Genomic DNA, 26,613 nt, shown 5'->3' with positions numbered 1-26,613 from the left:
GCCACCACCCGGCTCTCCCTGGAGTCTTTCCAACCAACCCTCCTTTCCGGGATCCCCGTTTTGGATCCCTGGAAAGAGGGGGAGGGAGGGCGACTTGGGGGCCTGTCCCACACGCCCCCCGTGACGTCATGCGGAAAACCCAGCCCGGAGCCGCGCGGAGTTTCCAACCTGTGGCAGCGAACAGCAACGGAGGCAAATCTCCAGGAGAAGCCCGGACGCCGCGCCGGCTCAAGGCGACCGTGGCTCGTCGGGTACCCTCAGGGTGCCCCGAGGACGGCGGGGCCATGCCGGATGCAGCGCGGAGCCTGCTGGCGCTGCTGGCGCTGACGGTCGCTTGCGAGTGGCCCATCACGGCGGTGACAGGTGAGGCTGGATTGGGGGGGGGGGGCGTTACGTTGGGGGGGGGGTTGTCCCCAACCTAGCAGCCTTCGGGGAGAGACCGTGGGAACCCACGCGCTCCTCGAACCCAAACCCTGGTTAGCTCATTTGCGTCCGCACAACCCGCTGGACCCGGATAGGAACGGGGTTCACACGTGGCGTCGAACCAGAAAGGGTTCCGACAGGCTAGGTTCCCGCAGCCGGCTACAATAGCCATCCCAAGTAACCCGGAGTCGTGAGAATGCAGCCTTTAGGCATGGGCTGACCCGATTTGGTGGCTTGGGTTAGTTTAGCAACCCGCAAACTGGATGGCAGCCTAACCTGATGACTTTTTTAAAAAAATAAAAATATTTTTTTAAAAAATAGTTTTATTAAACATTTTAACCTTCAAAAACAGAAACAACAACAACAAATACAGAAAAAAACACACACACAATATAAAATAGCTTTACAGCCTTCTGTATTTGCTTACATATTTAGCTTTTCTAGTTCTCGACTTTTTTTAAAAATACAACAGTGAAAGTAGAAACCTCCTGTTTTTCTCTTATGTAAAGCTTCTCCTTGTCCCCCAGCAGAATAAATTCAGGTTCAATTTAAATTGCTTACCTACAGAGCATAAAAGTCCCTATTACATTTCACTTTCTTTCACGGCCTATTGCAACCTTCCTTTCCCAAGTCTTCCTGGATTTCTCTGTTATTATTCATGTAATTACCTACACCCACAGGCAGTGGGCGAAAGGCTCCGCTTTCTCTTAAGATTGTGTTGGGATGAACACTAGTAGTAGAGGCAGTTTGTGTAGTGGTTACAGGCATCCACTAGTAGAAACAGAGGTGGTGAGTTTTACTCCTGCCTTAGGCACAAAGCCAGCTGGGTGACTTTAACAGATTAACAGAGTTGGAAGGGACCTTATAGCAGGAGACCCTACACCATTTCTGACAGATGTCAGTCCAGTCTCTTCTTGAAAGCCTTCAGAGATGAAGCTCTCACAACTTCTGAAGGCAACTTCTGTTCCCTTGGTTGATTATTCTCACTGTCAGAATATTTCTCCTTATTTCTCCTTATAGTTGAATCTCTCCCTGATCAGTTTCCATCCATTATTCCTTGTCTGGCCTTCGGGTGCCTTGGAAAATAGCTTGTCCCCTTCCTCTCTGTGGCAGCCCCTCAAATATTGGAAGATGCTATCCTGTCTCCCCTGGTCCTTCTCTTCACTACACCAGCCATGCCCAGTTCCTGCAGCTGTTCATTGTAGGTTTTAGCCTCCAGTCTCCTAATCATCCTGGTTGCTCTTCTCTGCACTCTTACTAGAGTCTCAACATCTTTTTTATAGTGTGGTGACCAAAACTGGATGCAGTACTCTAGGTGTGGCCTTACTAAGGCTTTATAGAGTGATATTAGTATCTCCCTTAACCTTGATTGTATCCCTCTCTTAATGCAATTTAGGATTGCATTGGCTTTTTTGGCTGCCTCTGCACACAGCTGGCACCTATTTAGCTGGTTGTCCACTAAGACTCTGAGATCCCTCTCACAGTGACTACTATTAAGCCTGGTTTCACCTTGACATTGGGCCAGTAACTCTGTCTCAGCTCTAGGAAGGAGGCAATGGCAAACCACGTCTGAGGAACTTTGCCAGGAAAGCTGCAGGGACGTCTCTGAGCATTTGCCAGCTGTCAGGATGGACTCAAAAGCCCCCCACAAAAAGCCTCAATGAGCCTTGTGGGCAAATACCAGCTCCTTCCATATGTATACAAAAAACATGGGCAGCAGTGATGGGAAGAATCAAGAGGTTTCAGCGAATATGAGATGAATAATACGGTCCCTGGCATGGGCTTCACATTTAATAGTTATGTCTACTAAGGCATCACCGGTCTAGTGAAGAGAAGGACCAGGGGAGACATGATGGCAGTCTTCCAATATTTGAGGGGCTGCCACAGAGAGGAAGGGGGTGAAACTATTTTCCACCTGAAGGCAAGGAATAATGGATGGAAACTGATCAAGGAGAGATTCAACCTAGAAATAAGGAGGAATTTCCTGACAGGGAGAACAATCAACCAATGGAACAGAAGTTGCCTTCAGAAGTTGTGGGAGCTTCATCCCTGGAAGCTTTCAAGAAGAGACTGGACTGCCATCTGTCAGAAATGGTGTAGGGTCTCTGCTTGGGCTGGGGGGGGTTGGACTAGATGGCCTTCAAGGTCCCTTCCAACTCCTTTAATCTTTGGAGAAGCATGATCCAGCCAGAAGCAGCAGTTTTGTTACATAAAATAAAAATGGCAGGCAGCCCCCTTTTTCCTTTTCCTCCGATAGGCCAAATGAGCTGGGAGGATTGTTGAATTTCTTAATGCAAATAGACAAACAGAGAGAAGGAAAGAGAGAAATTGCTGCTCGATAAACCAACCACTCTGGATGACATAATTCCTGGATGTTTTCTTCATCGCCCAGCTGTATGGGAGTATAGTATGGGAGCACCGAACTAAGGCAAGGGGGTGTTTCTCTTGCTTCCACTTTGCGCATGTTCCGATGCTAGAATTGGGCTGTGAAGTTGGCAGCGCCCTGAATTGGGACTTGCTTGGTTCTCTGGTCACTTTTTAATTTTTTTTAATACAAAACATACATGTTATAGGAATAAAGAGTTTTCCGGGGTTTCCGGGGTTACATCATAGTTTTGTTTTCACTTTCCGTCAAATTATTCTCTTCCATTATTTTTCATCTTGATGGTTATTTTTTCTTAATACATCAACAATATCTTCCATTGCCTCTTCAAAGTTACATCACATTTTCATTTCTTATTTTCTCCATTGGTATATTTTGCGATAAACAGCGTACATTCTCTAATTCGTTTTAAGCATAGAGAGCATTTCTTTCCATTTTTTTTCTACAATGAACAATGTACTCTCATTTCTTTGTTTCTTAATTAGTTACATCACAATAACAATCTTACTACTAGCTATTCTCTTGGGGCCTGGTTTGGTTCTCCGATTGCTTCTGACTCCAGATATTAGGACCCTGTTTCTCAACTTTGCCAATTGAAGAGGTGTAGACGGGGGAATTCTGGGAATTGAAACCCACGGATCTTAAAGCAAGCTGCCTGAAGGAATTCTGGGAGTTGAAGTCCACATATATTGTAAAGCAGGCTGGCTAGGAATTCTGGGAGGTGTCGTTCTATACATCTTAAAGCAGGCTGGCTGGGGGATCCTGAGAACTGAAGACCACCCAACTTCATCTTGCCAAGCTTAAGAAATACAGGTAGTCTATGACTTACAATGGTCCGCTTAGTGACCGTTTGAAGTGGCGACAGTACAGAAAAGAGGGACTGATGATCGCTGGAACACTTAACGACCATTGCAGCATCCCCAGGGTCATAAAACTTGGGACATTTGGCAACTGATTCATATTTATGACGGTTGCAGTGTCCCGGGGTGTGTGTGTGTCACGCGATCCCCTTTTGCGACCTTCCGACCAGCCAAGTCAATGGGGAAGCCAGATTCACTCAACAACTGTGTGACTAACTTAACACCTGCCAAGATTCGCTTAACAACGGTGGCAAGAAAGGGGGGCAAAACTCCCTTGACAAATGTCTCACTTAGCCATGGAAATTCGGTGCTCAATTTGTGGTCGTAAGTCGAGGACTACCTGTAACAGCCTCGGGAGCTGCTGTCACACCAATATCTGCACCCAAAACAGCAGAGCACCAGGCAGCCTCACAACTGGGCAGGACCCCTTGTGCTACCTGGCCGTGGGTGGGCTGAGCTGAAAAAACCAAGATAGGTCTGGGCAGCCTGCCCAGTGGCTGGTGCTGCCTGGAAATTCCCCCAAAGCAGAATCTTGTTCCTTCTTGTCACAAAACGTTGCCACTCCTGCAGCCACCTGGCTTTGTAGATTCGCATCAGATACCACCCGGAAGCACATTCTCTCCTCTTTCCGATGATTTTTCTTCTGAGCCCATGGAAGGGGTTTTCCCACTTTGGTTTTTATTTTATTTTTTCTGAGCAGGCTGATTGGATTCCTCCCACTCTACGGGCGGCTGGCCTGCAATCCTGTGATTTCCTCGTGGTCTCCCTTCCACCTGCTAAACTTTTACTGGGAACCCCAAGTGGCTAAGCAGTGGTGCCCTGCATCGGTGGGTTGTAATTGTCAGATGTTTCTTGAAGTGTTAGGCGCCTTTAGAAGTAAACAGTTCTTCCTCCAGCTGTTGCTGTGCCCCGATGTAAACAAAACAACTGGATCCCTTCGGTGGTTTGGCTGAAAGACCAACTAGAAGCCTCTGTTCCCCCCCAAATCCTGGCATCGATCTGTTTCTTGGCTTTCGATTGGCCAGCTTGAGAAATTGCAGCCATTGCCTTGTTTTGTCCAGTGATTTGCAGCTGGGCTGGTTTTAAACGTGTTTTTTTTCCCATAAAGTTTTTGTTTTATTTTTATACCATTTTCATTGAAACAATGTGTTGCCTGGGTGAAAATAGTTTTAGGAAATAGTAATCAAACTGTAAGGTTCCCGCAGTTTCCCTGAGCCACTGAAATGCCAAAGAGCGTGAGGCTCCAGACGAGGCTTGCAAAAAAATATCAGCTTTGATTTACAGCCATAGAAAAAGCTGGATGACAAAACTATATCTAAAACATACAAATAAATGCATGGAAAGAACAGCCACCCCCTGCAAGAGGGGCTCAGAGTATTATATACATTTTAGGCAGATAGAAACAAAGTTTATCCAATCAGAGACAAAGATTCGTTACCAACATGATCTTTAAAGCGTTCTTTTGTTCAAGCTCCTGTCTCTGCCTACCTTATTATCTATGGGGAATTCCTATAGCCTCGTGTAGGGTGTGGCAGCCCCGCTTTGCCAAGTTGTTTTCCGGCAGAATGCTTTAAGGATTTATGAGCTAGGAAAACTTCCTAGTTTGGTTCCTCTATCTATGGGGCCTGATATTTCTTCTATGTTTTCAAAAATGTGCCTCGCTTTGAAGCCAAGAATGGAAATGAGAGGCAGCAGCGAGACAACATTTGCAGTAATGCCATTCAGTATTAAGGGTACAATTTGCTAGGCTAGAAAACAACTAATTTCTGACAGTATACAATACTATAAGCAGAAGCCAATGAGAAAGCTTAATTATTAATAAATGATTTCTAACAGCATATCATATCAGAAGCAAAGAGCAAATATTGGTTTAATCAGTAACACTTATATAGTAACATATTCAATTCATAATAAAAGCAAATAGCCAATACTGATTCACATTGATTCATACACGCCTTCAAAACTATTTACAACAACGTTCATTGCATTAGTATGGGTTCTATAATGACAATAATAGTATAATAATATTTGCTTATCCATTTTAACATACCTCCATTGTAATCATTGGTTCTTTCCTTATATTTCCACTGTTTCTAACTGTTTTTTGTCAGTTAACCATTGATAAAATAAATCCCAGGTCAAAAAGTTTTCAGTCTCTTCCTTTTCCTTCATTATAAGTGTTAGCTTGTCCATCTCAGCACATTTTAGAATTTTTTTAATCACATTTTCATCTGTTGGGATCTCTTCACTTTTCCATTGTTGTGCAAACACAATTCTGGCTACAGTCAGTGCATGTAAAATCAGATATGCTTTCCCCTTATTGTGCTTATCCGTTAAAATGCCCAACAAAAATACTTCTGGTTTCAAATCAATATGTTACTTTAACATTTTTTCCAACCATGTATGTATTTTTTTCCAGTATTTATTTACTTATTTATTTGCTTTTGGGCTGGTTTTAAACATGCAGAGCATGGCTGAGATTCTTTTCAAACATCGCCCCTTGATGTTGCAATGGAATAGAGATGTGGGACGCCTTTGATGCAAAACTGCCTTTGGCTCTGGGGATGGAATAGGCCTTGCAGACCAGACCCAAGGAAAAACAGAGAAATCTTTCCTTCTGTTAGCCAGGTAGAAGGCCCTGAAAAAGACACAGGTAGCTGCAAAGGGGATGTAGACACACCTATAGACACACCTGTCTATAGCCACACCTTTGCCTAACCAATGGCTTGGACAGGGGAGCATGACCAAAATTCGGATGCTGGCAACTGGCATGTATTTAAGTCTGCTGAACCATCCTGAGATCATTTGATCATCATTGATAACCTTGGAGATTATTTAAATAGGAGCCAGCTGTGTGCTGCAGCTGCCAAAAAAGCCAAGACTGTATCAACAGAGGGATAGAATTAAGATTACATGAAGAGTTAATACCACTTTATAAAGCCTTGGTAAGACCACACTTAGAATACTGCATCCACTTTTGATCACAAAGATGATGAGACTGGAGGCTAAAACATAGGAAGAACGGTGGCAGGAACTGGGTAGGTCTAGCTTAATGAAAAGAAGAACCAGGGAAGATATGATAGCAATCTTCCAATATCTCAGAGGCTGCCACAAAGAAAAGGGAGTTAAGCTATTCTCCAAAGCACCTGAGGACAGGATGAAAAACAATGGAAGGAAACTAACCAAGGAAAGAAGCAACTTAGAACTAAGGAGAAATTTCCTGACAGTGAGAACAATTAAATCAGTGGAACAACTTGCCTCCAGAAGTTGTAAATGCTCCAACACTGGAAGTTTTTAAGAAGAGACTTGGATAACCATTTGTCTGAAGTGGTGTAGGGTTTCCTGCCTAAGCAGGGGGTTGGACTAGAAGACCTCCAAGGTCCCTTCCAACTCTGCTATTCTAAGTTTCTAAGGCAGAGCTTTAACCTTCGCAGTTATCTCCCTACAAGCAAAGTCCATGGGGGAAGCTGGATTTGTTTAATGACTCCATGATTCACTTAACAGCTGCAGTGATTTGCTAAATATCTGTGGCAAAAAAACCCCAAGGGAATGGAGCAAAACTCACTTAACAGCAGAACTCTTGTGCTGGGAATTTGGGGTTGAATTGTGGTCGTAAGGTGAAGACTACCTGTACAGGTTTACAGAATAACAGAGTTGAAAGGGACCTTGGAGGTCTCCTAGTCTACCCCCCCCCCCCCCGTTCAGGTAGCTTGGACTACCATTCCCATGCTCCTCAGAGTTGATGTTTTATACCTTTATACCTTTAGAGCTGTGATGGCAAACCTATGGCACATGTGCCAGAGGTGGCATGCAAAGTGATCTCTGTAGGCATGCATACCGTTGCCAGCTTCTCTTCTAGTTTCCAGTACAGCCAGTTGGTCTTCATGGGAGCCGGAGTGCCAGAAAATGACCGGAAAACGGCAAAAAACCAGGCTGTTTTCAGGGCATTTTTAGGTCATTTTCAGGATGTTTTTCAGGGTGTTTTCAGGGTGTTTTAGGGCATTTTCAGGGCCTTTTTGGACTGTTTTCAAGGTTTTTTTAGGTCGTTTTCAGGGTGTTTTTAAGGGTGATTTCAGGGCACTTTTTGGGCCATTTTCAGGGTGTTTTTAGGGCATTTTCAGGGTGTTTTTGGACTGTTTTCAAGAGGTTTTTAGGTCGTTTTCAGGGTATTTTTAAGGGTGTTTTCAGGACGCTCCAGTATGTGCACCCACGCACCCACATTCCAGTTTACTCAGTGCCAAAAAGGTTCGCCAACACTCCTCTAGAGGATTCCAACTTGGAAAAAGTTGCTTTCGAAAATGCTCAGGCAAACCTTGATCAGAATGGACTTTGAGGACTTCTGGGGCAGCAACTGAGAGGGGACACTAAAAAGGCAGTGCTGGGTTTATTTTGTTATTTTATTTTATTTATTTATGTTTTGGTCTCTTCTGCAGCTATTGACCTCTTTTTTTTATGTAACTGGAAGGATTTGAGTGGCAGAGTTGGCTTAGCCTCCCCTCCCTTCTCAATTCATTTCAGGAACCACTGATTTGAGGAGGAGGAGGAGGGAAAGTATCCCTACCCCTTTGACATTTTAGCTTTTTGACAGATTAATAGAGTTGGAAGGGACCTTGTACGTCATCTAGTCCAACCCCCTGCTCAAGCCGGAGACCCTGCCACAGATGGCAGTCCAGTCTCTTCTTGAAAGCCTCCAGTGATGAAGCCCCCACAACTTTTGAAGGCAACTTCTGTTCCATTGATTGATTGTTCTCACTGTCAGAAAATTCCTCCTTATTTCTAGGTTGAATCTCTCCTTGGTCAGTTTCCATCCATTGCGCCTTGTCTGGCCTTTGGGTGCTTTGGAGAATAGCTTGACCCCCCCCCTCCTCTCTGTGGCAGCCCCTCAAATATTGGAAGACTGCTATCCTGTCTCCCCCGGTCCTTCTCTTCACTAGACTAGCCATGCCCAGTTCCTGCAACCGTTTTAGTCTTCAGCCCCCTCATCATCCTGGTTGCTTTTTTCTGCACTCTTTCTAGAGTCTCCACATCTTTTCCATAGTGTGGTGACCAAAACTGGATGCCGTATTCCAAGTGTCGTCTTACTAGGGCTTTATAGTGACATTAGTACCTTCCTTGATCTTGATTGTATCCCTCTGCTAATGCAATTTAGGATTGCATTTGCTTTTCTTCTCCTCCCTAACAAAATGTAAACTTAGAGCAATTACTTGTTGGTTTCCTTGAGCAGGAAATCCAGAACAGGGAGGGGGAGGGAAATGCAAAGCCCAGGAATGTTTCTTAGAACCAAAGATGTTTAGCTAAGGGAATGATTTTCTAATGGAAGAGATTATTGGTAGCGGAACTTCAGAATCCTGGGTACTCTCTCAGTTTGCTTGCTTGCAGATGTTTTGTGACCCGGCGATGAGGTAACATCACCAGTGCTAGAAAGGAGTGAAGGGGTGTGTGTGTGTGCTCCGTGTTTATAGGCATTTCGGCAGAAAGAATAGTGGGTGGAGGTTTGCCTGTATGCACATTTCTCCCATTTCCATGCTTTCTGAAGCCTCTGATGCCCATGTTTGGTTCCAATAGAAGAGAATCTCTGGAGCTCAGAGGTGGACCATGGGCTTCTTGGTGCTCTCAGCCGGGTGTTTTTCTTGCAGGCGTTTCATGACCTAACTAGGTAATGTCACCAGGGCACAACTAGATAGCATCATCACCATTGATGAGGTTACCTAGTTGAATAATGAGATATCTGCAAGCAAACCACCAAGCTCAGAGAGCATCAAGGACCACAATAGTCCGTGACCCGACAAAAGCGCGAACGTCATAAGCGCGCTGACAACACCGCGGTGCTAAAACCGCGATGTCAAAAGCGTGCCGACAACAGCGCGCCGACAACAGCGTGCCGACAACAGCGCGCCGACAACAGCGCACTGACAGAAGCGCGATTTAATTTAAGGTAAGATTTAAAGTTAGAATTAGGGTTAGGTTTAGGGTTAGGTTTAGGTTTAGGGTTAGGTTTAGGGTTAGGTTTAGGGTTAGGTTTAGGGTTATGTTACAGTGCGCTTCTGTCGGCGCGCTTTTGTCGGTGCGCTTTAGGGCTAATTAGTCGCTCATTCGTCGCGCGGTTTTGTCACCGCGCTTTAGACACCGCGGTTTAGTCAGGCGCGCTTTTGTTGTGCGCGCATTTGTGGTGGAACCCAATAGTCATCCTCCTCCTCCTCGCAAACCTCACTCCCTTCCAGCACTGATGATGACACCTAGTTGAACAATGAGATATCTGCAAGCAAACCACCAAGCTAAGAGAGCACCAAAGACTCCACAATTGATTTTCTCCACCTTTTTGAAAGTCCCGGTTGTTCCATGTTTGGCCATGACCTCGGGGCTAACCAAAAATTACTTCTCTCTCCCCACATCCTTTTGGTCATGGAGCCAGCCATTCCCCACACCAACCCACCTGTGGGATTCTCACTTCACTGTTATCACGAGTGGGCTTACTTCCAGAAGCAGGTTTTTTAGGGGAAAGTTACAAAGAATGCTTGCTTTCCTGAGAATGTTTGGTTTCCAAAGAATTCCATGGATCGCAAGCAAAACAAAGAAATGCATCATGGACAAATCAACACAGAGTTCGAAGCACAAATGACCAGGCTGAAAATACCATATTTTGGATACCTTGTGGGAAGAGGAGCTCTTTGGCAGCTCTCTGGAGAAGATTGTGGAAAAGAAGAAAAGAAGGGAAGAGCATGAAAGAGGCACACAGTTACAGTGGTGATGGGGACCCCATGGAATGACAGGCTAGGGATAGAGTGTCATGGAAAGAAATCTGTGGGATTGGAAGCAAGTAAGGTATCTATCCATCATTGCAAGACTGAACACTCTTCCTCCTTCATCTCCTTCTCCTCCTCTTCCTCTTCCTCCTCCCTCCCTCCCTCTCTCCCTTCCTTCTAGCACTGATGATGCTACCTAGTTGAATGTTGAATGTTGATTTTATTTATATGCTGCCCTTTTCCCCCGAAGGGGACTCAGGGCGGCTCACAACTCAACCAGGGAAGGGGGGGATACAGACAAAATTAAAAACGACACAAAACAATACATAGTTTAAAACACACAGCAGTCATACCATTCGAGACGGGGGCAACGTTTCTTTAGCCCCAGGCCTGTCGGAATAGCCAGGTTTTAAGGGCTTTGCGGAAGGCCTGGAGGGTGGTGAGGGTTCGAATCTCCACGGGGAGTTCGTTCCAGAGGGTCGGAGCAGCCACAGAGAAGGCTCTGCTCCGGGTAGTCGCCAGTCGACACTGGCCGGCGGATGGAATTCGGAGGAGGCCTAATCTGTGGGATCTAATCGCTCTAGTGGAGGTAATTGGATAATGAGATGTCTCCAAGAAAACCACGACGCTCAGAGAGCACCAAGGACTCCTCATTTCAACCCTGGGGGACATCTATTCCCCTTTATTGGCTTCCTCCATTCCTGCTGTCTCTCCTGCATAGAAGTAGTGCAGTATTCCAGCCTCAGTTGTTGCAGTATTCTAGTTATTTGCTACAATGAGTTAAGCCCTTAATTGCTAACATCTGAATCCCATACCGAGCAAATGAAAGACTGGTGGATCAAGTGGGCACATGGCGTGATTGTGCAACAATGGGAATTTCACTGGCAGTCTAAGGTTAATATCTTGCAGATGACATAATAGAGAAAGCGGGCTTGAAGCTTTCATCCATTAGATTATTGTACTGATTATGGTTGTTGAAATGGATCCCGAATATTCCAATGTTTGTCAGAAAGATAACAAGTGTGAAAAAAAGCCTAATCATATTTGCCTTCTGAGTAATAGCTTTTATGAGGTGGATTCCATCAGATTAGGAAAACCTGTTGATTACTGTGCTAGTAACCACATGTTTTAAACCAGGAGCATCTGCAGAATAAATTTAAAAAGTCAAGATCCAACTGTGTGATTGCAAGTTGGCTTTGTTTGTATTGCCATCTTGATTTTTTAATATATATATACATATACCACTCACTCATCACGAAATCCCCAGAACCGTAAAGTCTACAAACTTGAGATTTGGCACATATGGCACATATGTTCCTCTCGGCTTCTAGGTGTTTGCTAAGAAAGGACTTTTCAAAATGACCATCAGATCATTAGTATGTCTTATACAGTAATTAGCACGCTCTGATGCTCAGGAGTTCTAATTTTGGGCTCAGTTGGGGTCATTGGTGGAGGATTATCTGCATAAATATTTCTAAAAGATTGTCTTCCTTATTTTAAGGACTACCATAAAATATTTATGCTAAACATGCCTTGACAGTTCTTCTCTCCTACTTGAGATGTTCTTGTGGGGTATTTACAAAAATATAATAGACGCACAGCGCAAATATGGGCTGTTATATCTGTTTTTTTAACTCAACCAAATAGTAGTGAAGTCTGTAGACTTCACCTGTGGGATTCATTATCAGAGAACTGGTGATAGCAGCCGGTAGCTTTGATAACTTTCAAAGAGGATTGAAGAGGTCCATTGGTGATGAAGGGCAGACCCTTGGAGGACTATCAGTCTTGAAAACTGAATGTTATCTCTGAGTTGGGAGCAGCGTGTCTCCAAAATCCTCCTTGCAGAGGGACAATGGTGGGAGAGAGAGAGAGAGGTCTCCATCTGCTTCTTGAGAGCACCTGACCAGATGTTCTTTGATCTATTGCATCAGTTGCATCTATTCAAGGTACACCGGTATCCAACATTTTGTAGAGATGTAGTTATGAAGTTTGGCTGTTCTTCTGGATTCTTAAGTTTTTTTTTTCTGTAATGGCTGAAAACAGCTGTCAAAAACCCAGGATACGGAGGTTTTTTTTGTGATTGAATTGTTTGACTGCCTGCTGCTTGGACTTCGTAATTTGAATTGTCCTTCAAGGAGGTGGGTTATATAAAAGAAAAGTCAAGATGTTAGCCTGTCTCTGCCCTTCTTTTATATTATCACCTCTGTGATCCACAATAAAAAGGGAAGGGATCATGTGTTCATGGCAACATCTTGACTTTTTAAATCCTTCCCCTCAAGGGATATGCAACCCCTAGGAAGCCAACAGCAGTCAGAGGCATGCAAGAAAGAAATGTTGCATTGCATTTCTGCAAAGCAAGTCTTAACTCTGCAATTGGAGAGTTGGGTAGGGATTTTTCAGCTCGTTCTCCAATGCCTGAAAACTTTTTCAGGTCTTTGCTATTTTGATAAGATTCCAGATACGAGGCCAAACAGCTTAGAAAATCCATTTCTCTCAGTAAAGGGATAGTTCCCAAACAAAGGGACTAAATTCTTCTGCTTCTTCATTTATAGTCCTCTGTACTTTGAAAAGACTGACAATAATCCATTCTGTCTCAGCTGGTATCCCACTCTGGGCCTTGAGGTACTAAAATGATATCAGTTTTACTGATTAACAGCTAAATCTTGTGATCCCTGGCCACCTTCGCTGAGTAAAAGGCTGTAATTTGCTTTATATTATCCTGCGCTTTGAAAAGACTGGTGTTAAAAATTCTGTTCTGTCTGATCTTATTCTGGGCTTCGAAAGACTAAAACGATATTACTTCTACTGATTAACAGCTACATCCTTTGATTCTTGGCACCTTGCCTGATTAAAGACCACTTCTGCAGTTTTGCCTTCCACAGGGATACCTTTAACAGATTAACAGAGTTGGGAGGAAGCTTACAGGTCATCTAGTCCAACTCCCTGCCCAGGCAGGAGACCCTACACCATTTCTGACAGATGGCAGTCCAGTCGCTTCTTCTCTTCCAGTGATGAAGCTCACACATCCTCTGAAAGGCAACTTCTGTTCCATTACTTGATTGTTCTCACTGTCAGAAAATTCCTCCTTATTTCCAGGTTGAATCCCTCCCCTTGTTCAGTTTCCATCCATTATTCCTTGCCTGGCCTTCAGGTGGAAAATAGCTTGACCCCCCTCCTCTCTGTGGCAGCCTCTCAAATATTGGAAGACTGCCATCATGTCTCCCCCAGTCCTTCTCTTCACTAGACCGGCGATGCTTTAGTAGACATAATTATTAAATGTGAAGTCCATCCCAGGGACTGTATTATTCATCTCATATTCGCTGAAACCTCTTGATTCTTCCCATCACTGCTGCCAGATGGCAGTCCAGTCTCTTCTTGAAAGCCTCCAGTGATGAAGCTCCCACAACTTCTGAAGGCAACTTCTGTTCCACTGATTGATTGTTCTCACTGTCAGAAAAAATTCCAGGTTGAATCTCTCCTTGTTCAGTTTCCATCCATTATTCCTTGTCTGGCCTTCAGGTGCCTTGGGGATAGCTTGACCCCCTCCTCTCTGTGGCAACCCCTCAAATATTGAAAGACTCCTCTCCTGCCTTCCCTGGTCCTTCTCTTCGCTAGATTAGCCATGCCCAGTTCATCTTGGTTGCTCTTCTCTGCACTTTTTTTTTAGAGTCTCAACATCTTTTTTATAGTGTGGTGACCAAAACTGGATGTAGTATTCTAGGTGTGGTCTTACTTTATAGAGTGGTATTAGTATATCTTGATCTTGACTGTATCCCTCTGTTAATGCAGTTTAGGATTGCATTGGCTTTTTTGGCTGCTGCTGCACACGGCTAACTTATATTTACCTTGTTGTCCACTAAGACTCCAAGATTCCTTTCACAGTGACTATGTCTCTGTTTCACCCAGTTTATTTGTGTCTTTTTGGGTTTTTTTTGTCTAAGTGTAAGATTTTAATTTTCTTTACATTGATATATTAAACAAGAGTTGGAAGGGACCTTGTAGGTCATCTAGTCCAACCTCCCACCCAAGCAGGAGACCCTACCGCATTTCTGACAGAAGGCAGTCCAGTCTCTTCTTGAAAGCTTCCAGTGATGAAGCTCCCACAACTTCCGAAGGGAACTTCTGTTCCATGGGTTGATTGTTCTCATAGTCAGAAAGTTCCTCCTTATTTCTAGGTTGAATCTCCCCTTGTTCAGTTTATTTCATTTTGTTAGAGAGGGCTCAGTCTGTCAAGAATAGATCCATCCGGACCTTGAGCAAATATGCAAGTCACACTGATTTTAAAGACTGTGAAACAGAGATTGTGTAGGTGACACCCACTAGGCATGTGTGTGCAAAAGACCGAAAAGGGGAAAGGTGTGATTCACTCCTGGAGACACACAAAAAGCGGGAGTTTTTCCAGTTTGTCCTGAAGTAGAGTATCTTTCATCTGGAGATTGCCAAAGCCTGCTAAAATTGCCTGTACAGGGATACACAAATGACATCTAACTTTTACCTATAGATGAGTGTCATCCCAACAGCCCCAGGCGTGTGCCTTTCAATAACGCTGTTTATTATGGTTTGGCAGGCGAGATCTACGGAGTAGCTGGTATGAACAGCTTCAGAAGTCACTGCCGTAATTGTGTGGGTGTGTTAAGACAAACAAACTCTTGCTTCACCCATCACACGGCTGCTCCTCCAAGACACAGCAGCAATTCACAAAGGCGCTCAGAGCATTCAAATAAAGGCAGGATTGTGCAATCCCAGCATCTTCTGGCACAAGTGGACCCTTCTGTCATTCCGTTTGGCTCTGGGTGGGAAACCCTTTCAGGGCTGTTTGTCTGGAGCAGCATTTAGCAGCACGGGAGGGGTGTATTTGCAACCAAGGACAGTTTGAAAGGAAAGAATTCAAGAATTCCGTCCACACAATCAATCCCGAGGGTCCTTCTGGTTTTAGAGGGGGGAGAAAGGCAACTGGCAGTTTGCATCTGATGCTTTGTAGCTAAGCCAATGTTTTTCTCCTGAATTGAACTGAAATGCCTGTGTCCATAATTTATTCCAATGGAGAGCAAGGCAAGTCCTTTTTTTTAAGAGAAAGGATCTCCAGTCTCTTGAGGAAAACAGTGTGTGTGTGTGGGGGTGTGTGTGTTTGTGTGTGTGTGAGAGAGAGAGAGAGAGAGAGAGAGAGAGAGAGAGAAAATGAGAGAAAGTGAAAGAGAGAGAAAAAGAGAGCAACAGAGAGAGAAAGAGAGAGAGAAAAAGAGAAAGTGTGAGAGAGAAAGTGACAGAGAGAGGGGGGAAGAGCGAGGGGAAGGGGGAGAGAAAGAGAGAGAAAAAGTGAGAGAGAAAGAGAGAGAGAATGAGAACGAGAGAGAGACACAGAGAGACAGAGAGGGGGGAAGAGAGAGAGGGAGAGTGGGAAGAGATAGACATTTCTCTCAGGCCCATTCTGTTTTTGAAAGTCATTTATGTAATCAATTGTACCATCTGATTTATATCAGAGAAATTGATCTACTCAGACTCCTAATTCCTTGGAGCTTTTCCAAATTCCTAAACAAAAGTTTCATTGCTCTTATCCCCCTGTTTAAGTAAGTAGCATCCTGAGGAGGGGTGTAAAAAAGTTACGGAGGTGGGTGCAACCATGGGGGGGGGGAGGTGTCGAAGCTGTTTCTGGTTGCATATCCTTTCCCTTGACAGGATCCCATAAAATCACCAAATTGTATCGGATTCTGAAAGACACCATTTATCAGTGTTTCTCAATCTTGGCAACATGAAAATGTTTGAATTTCAACTCCCAGTAAATGTCTTGGAAACATTAGAGATGTGGAAAAAATTATGGAAAATGAGTTTGATTCTCTATCGGTGATTTTTAACCTCAGCAATTTAAAGACATGAGGACTTCAACTCCCAGAATCCCCCAGCTGGCAAAGCTCCATTGATCTTTGGATCAAACTTAGATCCAAAAATGACACATCTGAAGATGTCTTTGAAACAGTGGAGACATGGGGAAAATATACTGGGAAATTTGACCCTAAATTAATATCATACAAGGACATCAACTCCCAGAATTCTCTAGCCAGACTGCTGGCTAGGGAATTCTGGGAATTAAAATCCACACATTTCAAGTGGCCAAGGCTGAGAAACATGGGTAGAGTTTAAGATGAAGGTTGCAAGGTACCTGGAAGGAAAACTCACTCCAACTATCCTCTGCTTTCACAATGAAGCAGTTCTCACTGCAAAATAACAACTCAAAAGAAGTGAATGTTGGGATTTCTTTAAAAGCTGCAAAGGTGTCACCCCTTGGTTTTTTGCGACGTGACCTTGGACTTCCCCTGTTTGGAATGCTGAAGCTGCAGAGTGATAAGAAAACTCAAATATCACAAAACAGGTGATAAGCTTCTGGTGACTCCTGTGGAGAGGAAACCAGATGCAGATAAGATGGGCGCAATTCTTGGAATGTTTGCAATTTAGAGATTTTGGGGAAGGCTTCATGCATCAAGGGAAGCCTCTTCTTGCTCCTCAGCTGATCAGTTCCAGATGTTGGGAATTGACATCTGTTCAGAATGAAAGACTTACATGTAGTCCTTGGTTTACAGCAATTGGTTTAGTCAGAGCTGAAAGAAGCTCCTTGGAAGAGGAGCGAAACATCTTCAAAGAAAATCCAGAAAATCCAGTATCCTTTTGAATAAAAAAATCACCTTTGGCACAACCATGACCTGGATGATGGAGAATCTCCACAGATGTTTAAGACATACAGAAAAGAAAGTAAGGGGAAGATATGGAACCCAGACGATACGCCATCAAGTCAAAAAATGGGGGGGGGGGGAGAGGGGGGAATAGGGAAGAAAATAATAATATAAAAGTATATATTCAAAAGTAAGATACAAAGGGAGGGGGACCACAATCAGGATAGATTTGAGAAGGAAAGGGAACAAGAAAGGCCATACTTGGAATAATGCATTCAGTTGTGGTCACCACGATGTAGAAAAGATGTGGAGACTCTGGAAAGAGCAAGCAAGAAGATTAGGGGACTGGAGACTAAAACATATGAAGAACCATTGCAAGAACTGGGTATGTCTAGTTTAATGAAAAAAAGGACTAGGGGAGACGTGATGGCAGTCTTCCAATATCTCAGGGGCTGCCCCAAAGAAGAGGGAGTCAAGCTATTCTCCAAGGCATCAGAGGGCAGAACAAGAAGCAATGGGTGGAAACTAATCAAGGAGAGAAGCAACTTAGAACTGAGGAGAAATTTCCTGACAGTTAGAACAATTAACCAGTGGAACAGAAGTTGCCTCCAGAAGTTGTGAATGCCCCAACACTGCAAGTCTTTAAGAAGATGTTGGATAGCCACTTGTCTGAAACGGGATAGGGTTTCCTGCCTAGGCAGGGAGTTGGACTAGAAGACTTCCAAGGTCCCTTCCAACTCTGCTATTGTATTATACTGTAAGAAATGATATTCAATTATTCTTGGGTCTGCGGAAACACCACCCAAGAAAATAAAAATTAAGAGCTGGAAGAGACACCCACAACAATAGAAAAGAGAAAGGAAGATAGAGGTGAGGAGAAGAAGATGGAAGGGAGAAGCAGAGAGGATAGGAAGAGGAAGAGGAAGAGAAGGAAAAGGGGAGAGGTAAGGGAAGAAGGAAGGGAAAGGAGAGAGGAAGGAAGAAAGTAGAGAAAGGAGGGAGGGAGAAAAGAAAGGGAAAAGAAGGTGGTATCAAAACAGGCAAGGGATGGTAAACAAAGCAACCCAAATGGTATGTTATAACCCTGTAAATGTATAAGAATGGCGAATGTAAAAAAGAATAATAATGTGAATGTATACCTATAATTGTATATAGAGAACAAAAAATAAAAAAAACTTTTCCAGAAAAAAAAAGATGTTCCTTTCTGGCTGGAGAATTCTGGAATTGAATCTAGAGCAGTGTTTCTCAACCTTGGCAACTTGAAGACGTCTGGATTTCAACTCCCAGAATTCCCCAGTCAGCGAATGCTGGCTGGGGAATTCTGGGAGTTGAAGTCCAGACGTCTTCAAGTTGCCAAGATTGAGAAACACTAATCTAGAGGGATCCCAGAGAGATTCCTGGATGATGGACTATGACACCTATTTTCTAAAGTCACGTTGCCCTTGGCAAAGTTAGATTTGTAACAGAAAACAGAAACATAATTCCGAGCTAACAGGATCTGTGGAACGTCCTACTACAGGTAGTCCTCAAGTTACAACAATTCATTTAGTGACCGTTCAAAGTTATAGCAACCCTGAAGAAAGGGACTTATGACCATTTCCTACACTGACGTCCATTGCAGCATCCCTGTGATCAAAATTCAGACGCTTGCTGACTGGTTTCATATTTATGATGGCCACAGCATCCAGAGGGGTCCTGTGATCCACTCTTGCGACCTTCTGACAAACATCATTGAGGAAACTGGATTTGCTTAACGACCGGGTTAATTAACGACCGCAATGATTCATTTAACAACTGTGGCAGGCAAAGTCATAAAATGGGGCAAAACTCATGTCACAAATGTCATATATTTTGGGCTCCATTTTGGTCATAAGTCGAGGTCCTGAGGATTTAATAGCTGCCAGCTGATGTAAGACTGTAAGCTGTAGTTTGTAAGCTGAACGCTAGGCTGATGAAATAAGGTTGATTCATTGCAGCTATGGTATAACCCTTTTAAGACTCTGATGGGGGGGACGACACAAGTCTATATATAGGTGGCTATTAGAGGGTGTTTTTTCTTCTTCTCAGCGTGTATTCAGTTCTCTCCTTGTGTCTGTAGTGAATGGTAAGAGATTTTATCTTCTGCATGTGTTTGCCTGTATATAGATGTAAGTAAACCACTGTTAATTGTCTTTAAGGCTCTCTGTGCTGTGTTATTGTTCCTGGGTGTGCCACATCAAGCTAGTCACACTGCCAAAACTATGACAAAGGTCCACCTGTATGTCATTGCTGGTTGTGAGGACTTCTGGAAGACTTTTGTTTCAGTGTTACAAAGAATTTAGTGTCATGTTTCTCCACCTTACAATTTCTGGATTTCATCTCCACTTCCCCATTTACAATGAGATCAGGACCCGATGATAGTAAACAAACTCAAGAGTTCTTGAAATGTTGACCTGTCTTCTTGAGGACATGTGTCCACCAACTATCAGAACCAATTAGAAAGAAAAATGTAAGTTCTTGGTTGCAGCTTTGACTTCACCTTGCTATAATAATTTTTCTTCTAACGTTGTACTCTATTTATTACTTTCTTTCAGAGTCTCCCTAGTTTATTGCTACTACGAACCGTGGTCAGGCCAATAAACTCAACTCAGTTACTATGAAGTCTGCTCTGAGTTGCAGGGTTCATCAGATATTAAATGGGTGGGGAGCCTGTGTCCCTAAAATGTTGAATTGCAGCCAGTTCCTGAGAATAATGTAAAGCAGTGGTCTCCTTCCTTAGCTTGGAGACCACGGTTAGATTTCCTGCAAAAAAAAAAAAGAGAGGAGAAAAATGATCTTTGGAATTTGAGGATGAGATCTGAGTTGACTAGAGAAATATTGTGCAGTGTTAAATATAAGGTTGTGATTTATATACAGATAGATTAATATGCGGTAGATGAAATGTAAAAACATGGCTTATTTTCAACGTCAACTTTTATTAGCATTTTAAAGGTTTTTAAGTACGGATTCATTTAGAAAAAAGTTGTGTTTTATTAGCGTCTCAGTATTGGAAAAAGTCAGAGGTCACTTTTTAATGTATTTGCTTTTCTAGGTCATTTTTTAACTTGTATTTTATTGGCAGACTGAGACAATGAACCCTGATGAAAGGTGTATCAGAGAGATAAAGGAGTTATTTCATTGCCTCAAGAGGCCTTCGACTTTCTTTGATCCCAGAATGAAGGGCTGGCAAGAGCGTTGAGTTTTATGAGTTCTTGTGACAGATTAGAAAAGGGAGATTGTAACACCAGAGGCTTCTTGATGCAACCGTCTAGCAAAGATATTTCTTTTAAAAAAGGATAGTTTATCCATAGATTAAAAACAACAAACAGGGCATAAATACATTAAGAAGACTCTGGAGGTGTTAAAGAATTTTTTAAAAATGGTATATCAATATATCAGTACATTAAAAGTAACAAATGGTATATATATAAAGATAATGACTAAATATATTAGAGATAATAAAATGTTCTATAAATACATGGAAAACAAAAAATGGCCTGTAAGCAGTTTATAAAGACATTTTAAAAATAACAAACCTTTAAAAATATTAAAATAATAAGAGAACATAAAGTACTAACCTATAAATATATTGAGAATAATAAACTCTGTGTGTGTGTATGTAAATGTTCCCATCGCACATATGTACTAGTTTTTCCCGACTCTAAGCGGTGGTGCTCATATCCTTTTCAAAGCCCAACAGCCAGTGCTGTCTGAAGACGTCTCCATGGTCATGTGGCCAGCATGACTAAACGCCGAAGGCGCATAGATCGCTGGTATCTTCCAGTGGTGGGTTTCAAAAAATTTTCGAACCTACTCTGTGGATGTGGCCTCCTTTGTGGGAGTGGCTTGCCGGCCATGTATTATCTTTCTCTCTCTCTCTCTCTCCTTCCTTTTGTCTCTCTGTCCCTTTTTCTTTTTTTCTTTCACCTCTCTCTCACTTTTTCTTTTTTTCTTTTTTTATTTCTTTCTTTCCCTTTCTCTCGCTGAGTGAGTCTGTCTGTCTGTCTCTGTGTGTTTGTGTGTGTGTGTGTGTGTGTGTGTGTGTAGTGGGTTTCAAAAATTTGACGAACCGGTTCTACCGAACTGGTGTGAACTGGTAGGAACCCACCTCTGGTACCTTCCCACCAAAGGTGGTTCCTCTTTATCTACTTGCATCTTTTACGTGCTTTAGAACTGCTGGGTTGGCAGAAGCTGGGACAAATAATGGGCGATCACTCTATTACACAGTGCTAGGGATTCGAACCGCCAAACTGCCGACCTTTCTGATCGACACGCTCAACGTCTTAGCCACTGAGCCACTGCATGCCTTACGTACATATCAGAAGTGGGTTGCTTACTGGTTCGCACTGGTTTGGGCGAACCGGTAGTGAAAATTGCGACTGGGTCACCGAGCCGGTAGGGACGGCAGGCTTGCCACGCCCCCAAAACGGTTCCCTGGTCGCAGTGGCATTTTTTTTGACATTTTAAATCTTCTGCGCATGCACAGACCTATTTACAGGCAACTGCGTGTGTGCACTGAACTGGCAGTAACACACCCCTGATGCATAGATGTGTGTGTGTGTGTGTGTATACACACATATGTATATGTATATGTATTTACATATATGTTTGTGATATACATATACATGTATGTGTACACACACACACACACACACACACACACACACAGATTAGATAAGCAGGCAGAGACAGAAGAAAGAGAGAGAGAGAGAGAGATGATAGATGGACAGACAGGCAGACACATAGACAGAGGCATATACATAAATATATGTACATATGGTTCCATAATTATATAATTATATAAAGCCGTACCATATATAAATTTATTTTCAAACGTGTTTTATAAATTTGCTAAAAATGAACAAAGATGTAAGGAGAAGGAGAGGCATTCCCGCCCCCGCTCCCCCCCCCCCCGGGATTCTTACTTCAGAACAACCAAATGAACTGTTACTGTCGTCCGATTTGATTAAGAGCTAAAGGTTGTATCCCTGCTGGAGGAAAATCTTTTTTTGTGGTGGAGGGGAGGTTTGGGTCCCGATCAACGGAAACCCTGAGAGCAGAAAAATGCGCTTCTGAGTCCAATGGAAGCCATCGGTGAATTGCAGTGGCATCTCACACTGAATGGTCTACATGTGCCCCACCAAGCCTGGATGGACGGGACTTTCGAAAGGGGGAAGTTTTGGGGTTATGGGAAGCCCAGAGTTCTCAATCTGTTGGATGAAACCGTGGCGAAAATTCTAAGAAGTAATTTGGTTTTAGAGCTTGTCAACTTCAGCAAATTTAATATGGGCGGACTTCAACTCCCAGAATGCAATGTTAAAATGGATAGATTTCTTTTTTTAAAATAGTTTTTATTAAACATTTTAATCTTTAAAAACAAAGAAAAAAACAAGAAGAAAGCCATACATAACATCATAAAGTAATTATACAGCCTTCTGTATCGACTTTCATATTTAGCCTTTATAGTTCTCTTTCTTTCAGTTCTATGATCATTTTGTCCATCTCTGCACATTCGAGTACTTTTCTAATTATTTTTTCATCTGTGGGTGTATTAATTTTTTTCCAGTTTTGTGCGAAAGCAATCCGAGCTTAGTGAGTATGTGTAGTATTATGTATTGAAATTGTTTGTCCATTTTTTGGTCAAATAGTCCTAATTAGAATGCTTCTGGTTTCAATTCTATTTTTTGCTCCGTAATTTCTTCCCACCAAAGAAATGGATAGATTTCAACTCCCAGAATGCAATACTAATAAATGGCAGTGTTCCATTCCCAGAATGTAAAATTAAATTGGGTGGAATTCAACTCCCAGAAGGCAACTTCAAAAGGGATGGACCTCAACTCCCAGGATTCCCTAACATCTTAAATTTGCCAAGGTTGAGAAAGGCTGGGTTAGCTCATATTATGCAACCAGTGCAGTTATTTGTGTTAATCCAGGTTTAAAGTTTGTGGTGTTATATGAACCTAACCAATCGTGAGATTTTATTCTTGCAAAAATGGAATCGGTGGTGATTTTAATTCCTTTTTGGATTGCTTCTTTGCTCCAGGAGAACCTGATACAACTAAAGCTTGCAAAATGGAATGCCTCGACCATTTACGGAGGAAATTTCCTTTGAGTATACTAGAGAGCTACACAGTTAGCACCTGCAGAGGCAAGACGTCAATCATGTAAGTGCCCTTTTGTCACAATATTTTTCTCTTTCCAATTCAAAGACTCAGACATAAAATCTATGTTGGTTTTTTAGAGCCTTTGCACAGAGCTCAAGAAGGAATAGAATAGCAACAGCACTTAGACTTCTATGCCACTTCACAGTGCTTTACAGCCCTCTCTAAGCGGCTTACAGAGTCAGCCTATTTGCCCCCAGCAATTTGGGCCCTCATTTTACCAACCTTGGAAGGTTGGAAGGCTGAGTTGACCTTCAGCCGGTCAGGATTGAACTGCTGGCAGTTGGCAGAGGTAGCCTGCAATACTGCATTGTAACAGGAAGGAAGGAAGGAAGGAAGGAAGGAAGGAAGGAAGGAAGGAAGGAAGGAAGGAAGGAAGGGCAATAGCAAAGACTTATATACAACATACAGGCAATGGGATAGGAATATCTTTCCTCAATACTTCAATATTAAAGGCCTTCTACTGGAACTCAGTGGGATTTAAACATGTCTTGGAATGTCTAAAATATTGATCCCATCTATTCTTACTTGAGTGTTTCCCCCCCCCACTACCTTTTTCTAGATTGAAAACGAAGAAAAACAGATTTTTTTGTGCCAAGAGAGACGATGACTGGGTAAAGAAAGCCATGCAGGCCATGGATGCAAGGACTAAATTCGGCCACACCATAAAAAGTCTCCCTGTAGCTAACAGACATTCAGGAGAAACTAAGTTGGAGGTTGAGGGCCACGCTCAACCCACGAAAAAAATTAGTACAACCCCCTACAAGACAGCTACACTCCCCGTGAGAACCACAGGAGAGGCACAACCTTCTGTGGAAAGAGGGTTGTCTGGGATGGAGGCCACCACATCTTCTGCATCGTTGATTCCTCAGCCAGAAACTATTGCTGATAAATCCACCCTTCATCCTGACTCGATTGCAAATCACGAGATAGGGACAGAAACCCTTGAGGGGCACAAAGGATTGGGGGAGCACGTCCCGCCAACAAAGAAAGGCCTGGAAGATTTCTCTGGAACAACCCAACGATTGGTGTCACCTCCTATGCCTTTTCCAGGATCTGACAGAACAAGTACCCAAAGCCCTGCATTCGTTTCAGAAACTCTTGCGAATCCTTCAACCCGTCCTTCCATGAACTCTCCCATCAGCAAGCTTCTCCAGAAGTCTGTCACAAAAGATAAGATGTTGATTATGATACCCACCAAGGTTTCCAACTCTTCCGATCAACACCGTTTGCTTTTCAGCAGCTCCAGCGCAGACCATGAACTGCAGTCAGCTGAGGGTTCCACAACTCAACTTCCTGCCAACTCTAGTAGTCCTTCAAGCAGACAGTCTAACTCTGGTAGAACTAGCCTCAGTTCTGTCCAGTTTCGAGGTGTGGTTGATGCAGAATGGGAAGGAGGCACCACAGAATTGCCTTTATCTATTGGAACTGGTAGAACTTTCCCCAAACCTTCAGACCCTCTCCAAATTCCAGGTCATCGGCAAGAAACTTTTATTGAGAGTACTTCAATACCCAACCCAAATACCCCACCAGGAACTGTAGTTTGCTATCCCCGTTCCCAATCCATGGTACACAATTACATTATCCCCGTGCTTTCTATTGGGGTTGTTCTCTGTGTCCTCTTGGCAGTTGGTGGCTTAGTCTACTTTAAGCGTAACCTGTGTATCAAACGGTCACCCAAGAGGCAGGTTCAAGGCGTGATGTACTACACATGTGACTCTCAGGCGGAGTCACATTCCATGGAACTTGTGTGACTTCTCCATCTTTTTTGATTGGCAAAAATCCATCTTATTTCACAAGAGGGATGAGCTCTGCTGGTCGCACAACTGATGGGAGTCCTTGTCTGGTCTCCCTCTTCTTCTCTGCCAACGTCCGGACAGTTTACCGCTGTTGGTCAAAGGCTGCACTAAAGCATAGCAACTCCTCATTGGCCTTATTGAGATGTTTAGCCCACTGGGCTACTATGGAGCAAGGACAGAGTCTTCAGCATGGGAGGCAGGCCTCCATACCAAAGCAAGAACGTTCACTGGAAGAAAAGAGAACTATTCCTTCTTGGGCTGAATATGCCCAATAGGTTGTCGGTACGATTTGATTGTAATTGATGTTTGCAATGTTGAGATGAGCCATAAGGATGGGCAGGGCTGACCTAGAACATCTATCTGTTTGAGATGAAACAAGTACCCATCAGTGGTGGGATTCAAAATTTTCTACTAACAGTTCTGTGGGTGTGGCTTCATGGGCGTGGCTTGGTGGGCATGGCAGGGGAAGGATACTGCAAAATCCCCATACCTTCCCTATCCTGAGGAAAGGATACTGCAAAATCCCCATTCCCTCCCCACTCCTGGGGGAAGGATACTGCAAAATCCCCATTCCCTCCCCACCCCACTAACTTGCTTTCCAGCTCCGTTCTCCTGTTCAGGGCAACAAAAGAAGATCAGCTGGGAGGCTGGGAGGCAGCAGGGGCGGGGCCAGCCTATTTGCCGGTTCTCTGAACTACTCAAAATTTCCGCTGCTGGTTCTCCAGAATCTGTCAGAACTGGCTGAATACCACCTCTGGTGCCCATCACCCAACTCTACTACTCGTCTAGTAGGCAACCTTGGAGGCTGACCCAGTGGGTGGTTGAATTTTCTTCCACTGCTGGTGATAAAAGAGCACAAATCCAGGGCTTGTGCCCTGCAGCATCTCCCAGACCCCAACATCTGTCTTTCTTAGTCCTCTTGGTAGGTACTTTGGTTGGTCTTTGGTTATCCAGCAAGAGTCTTTTAGATCAGGGGTCTCCAACTTTGGCAACTTTAAGCCTGGAGGACTTCAACTCCCAGAATTCCCCAGCCAGCTTTGATGTCCACCAGGCTTAAAGTTGCCAAAGTTGGAGACCCCTGTTTTAGATCATGACATCATTAGCTGATAGCAGATCCTGTGGGTGCTCAGGGGAAGGCACCCTTGACCTCTTCTGCTTAGGAAACAATCAGGGCTGGGAAGGAAGTGAAAGTTATTACATAAAAATTGCCATTAGGAAAAAAGAACAAGGAAAAAACTATTTCACTTTTCTCAAAATGTACTTTTGGTATTTTAAACCCTGCGGGTTTGGAAAATCTGCTTTAAATCAGATCTGTTTTACATTATCTTTTAAAAACAATAAAATGAAATAAAAACAATAAAACAAATAAGGGCTGTTTTACATTCTCTTGTAAACTAATAAAATAAACCCAAAACGTTTTTTTGATGATCTTTGAAAATAATAAAAGAGACAATCAGACATAACGCAAAAAGTGTCCTTCATCGGTGCAAGTTAAAAAACAACAGAGATTTGATGAATCAGGAAATGAAAGAACCAAATGGCCACAAATTTTAAGGACCAA

At 43.3% G+C, this 26,613-nt stretch overlaps 1 protein-coding gene across 1 annotated transcript; it reads left to right on the top strand.

Annotated features, from left to right (window-relative positions):
* On the top strand, positions 1-26,461 carry CX3CL1 (C-X3-C motif chemokine ligand 1). Its single transcript, XM_087728742.1, has 3 exons — positions 1-363; positions 23,136-23,256; positions 23,816-26,461. Exons 1-3 carry the CDS (start codon positions 129-131, stop codon positions 25,005-25,007), a joined length of 1,548 nt encoding a protein of 515 aa, XP_087584868.1. The 5' UTR covers positions 1-128; the 3' UTR covers positions 25,008-26,461.
* The last annotated feature ends 152 nt before the right edge of the window (positions 26,462-26,613 follow it).

Source organism: Thamnophis sirtalis, unplaced genomic scaffold (assembly GCF_051295495.1).
Source record: "Thamnophis sirtalis isolate CommonGarterSnake01/CBP01778 unplaced genomic scaffold, rThaSir2_p1.2 scaffold_14, whole genome shotgun sequence".
NCBI lineage: Eukaryota > Metazoa > Chordata > Lepidosauria > Squamata > Natricidae > Thamnophis > Thamnophis sirtalis.
The sequence above is the reverse complement of the archived record's forward strand: the minus strand, read 5'-3'. Positions and strand labels throughout refer to the sequence as shown.

What these genes read in the sequence shown, in the direction of transcription:
- CX3CL1 (XM_087728742.1), top strand. Translation starts at nt 129, where the DNA reads ATGCGGAAAACCCAGCCCGGAGCCGCGCGGAGTTTCCAACCTGTGGCA. An exon ending in GCCCATCACGGCGGTGACAG is followed by an intron (nt 364 to 23,135) that starts GTGAGGCTGGAT and finishes TCTTTGCTCCAG; the next exon opens with GAGAACCTGATACAACTAAA. An exon ending in AGAGGCAAGACGTCAATCAT is followed by an intron (nt 23,257 to 23,815) that starts GTAAGTGCCCTT and finishes ACCTTTTTCTAG; the next exon opens with ATTGAAAACGAAGAAAAACA.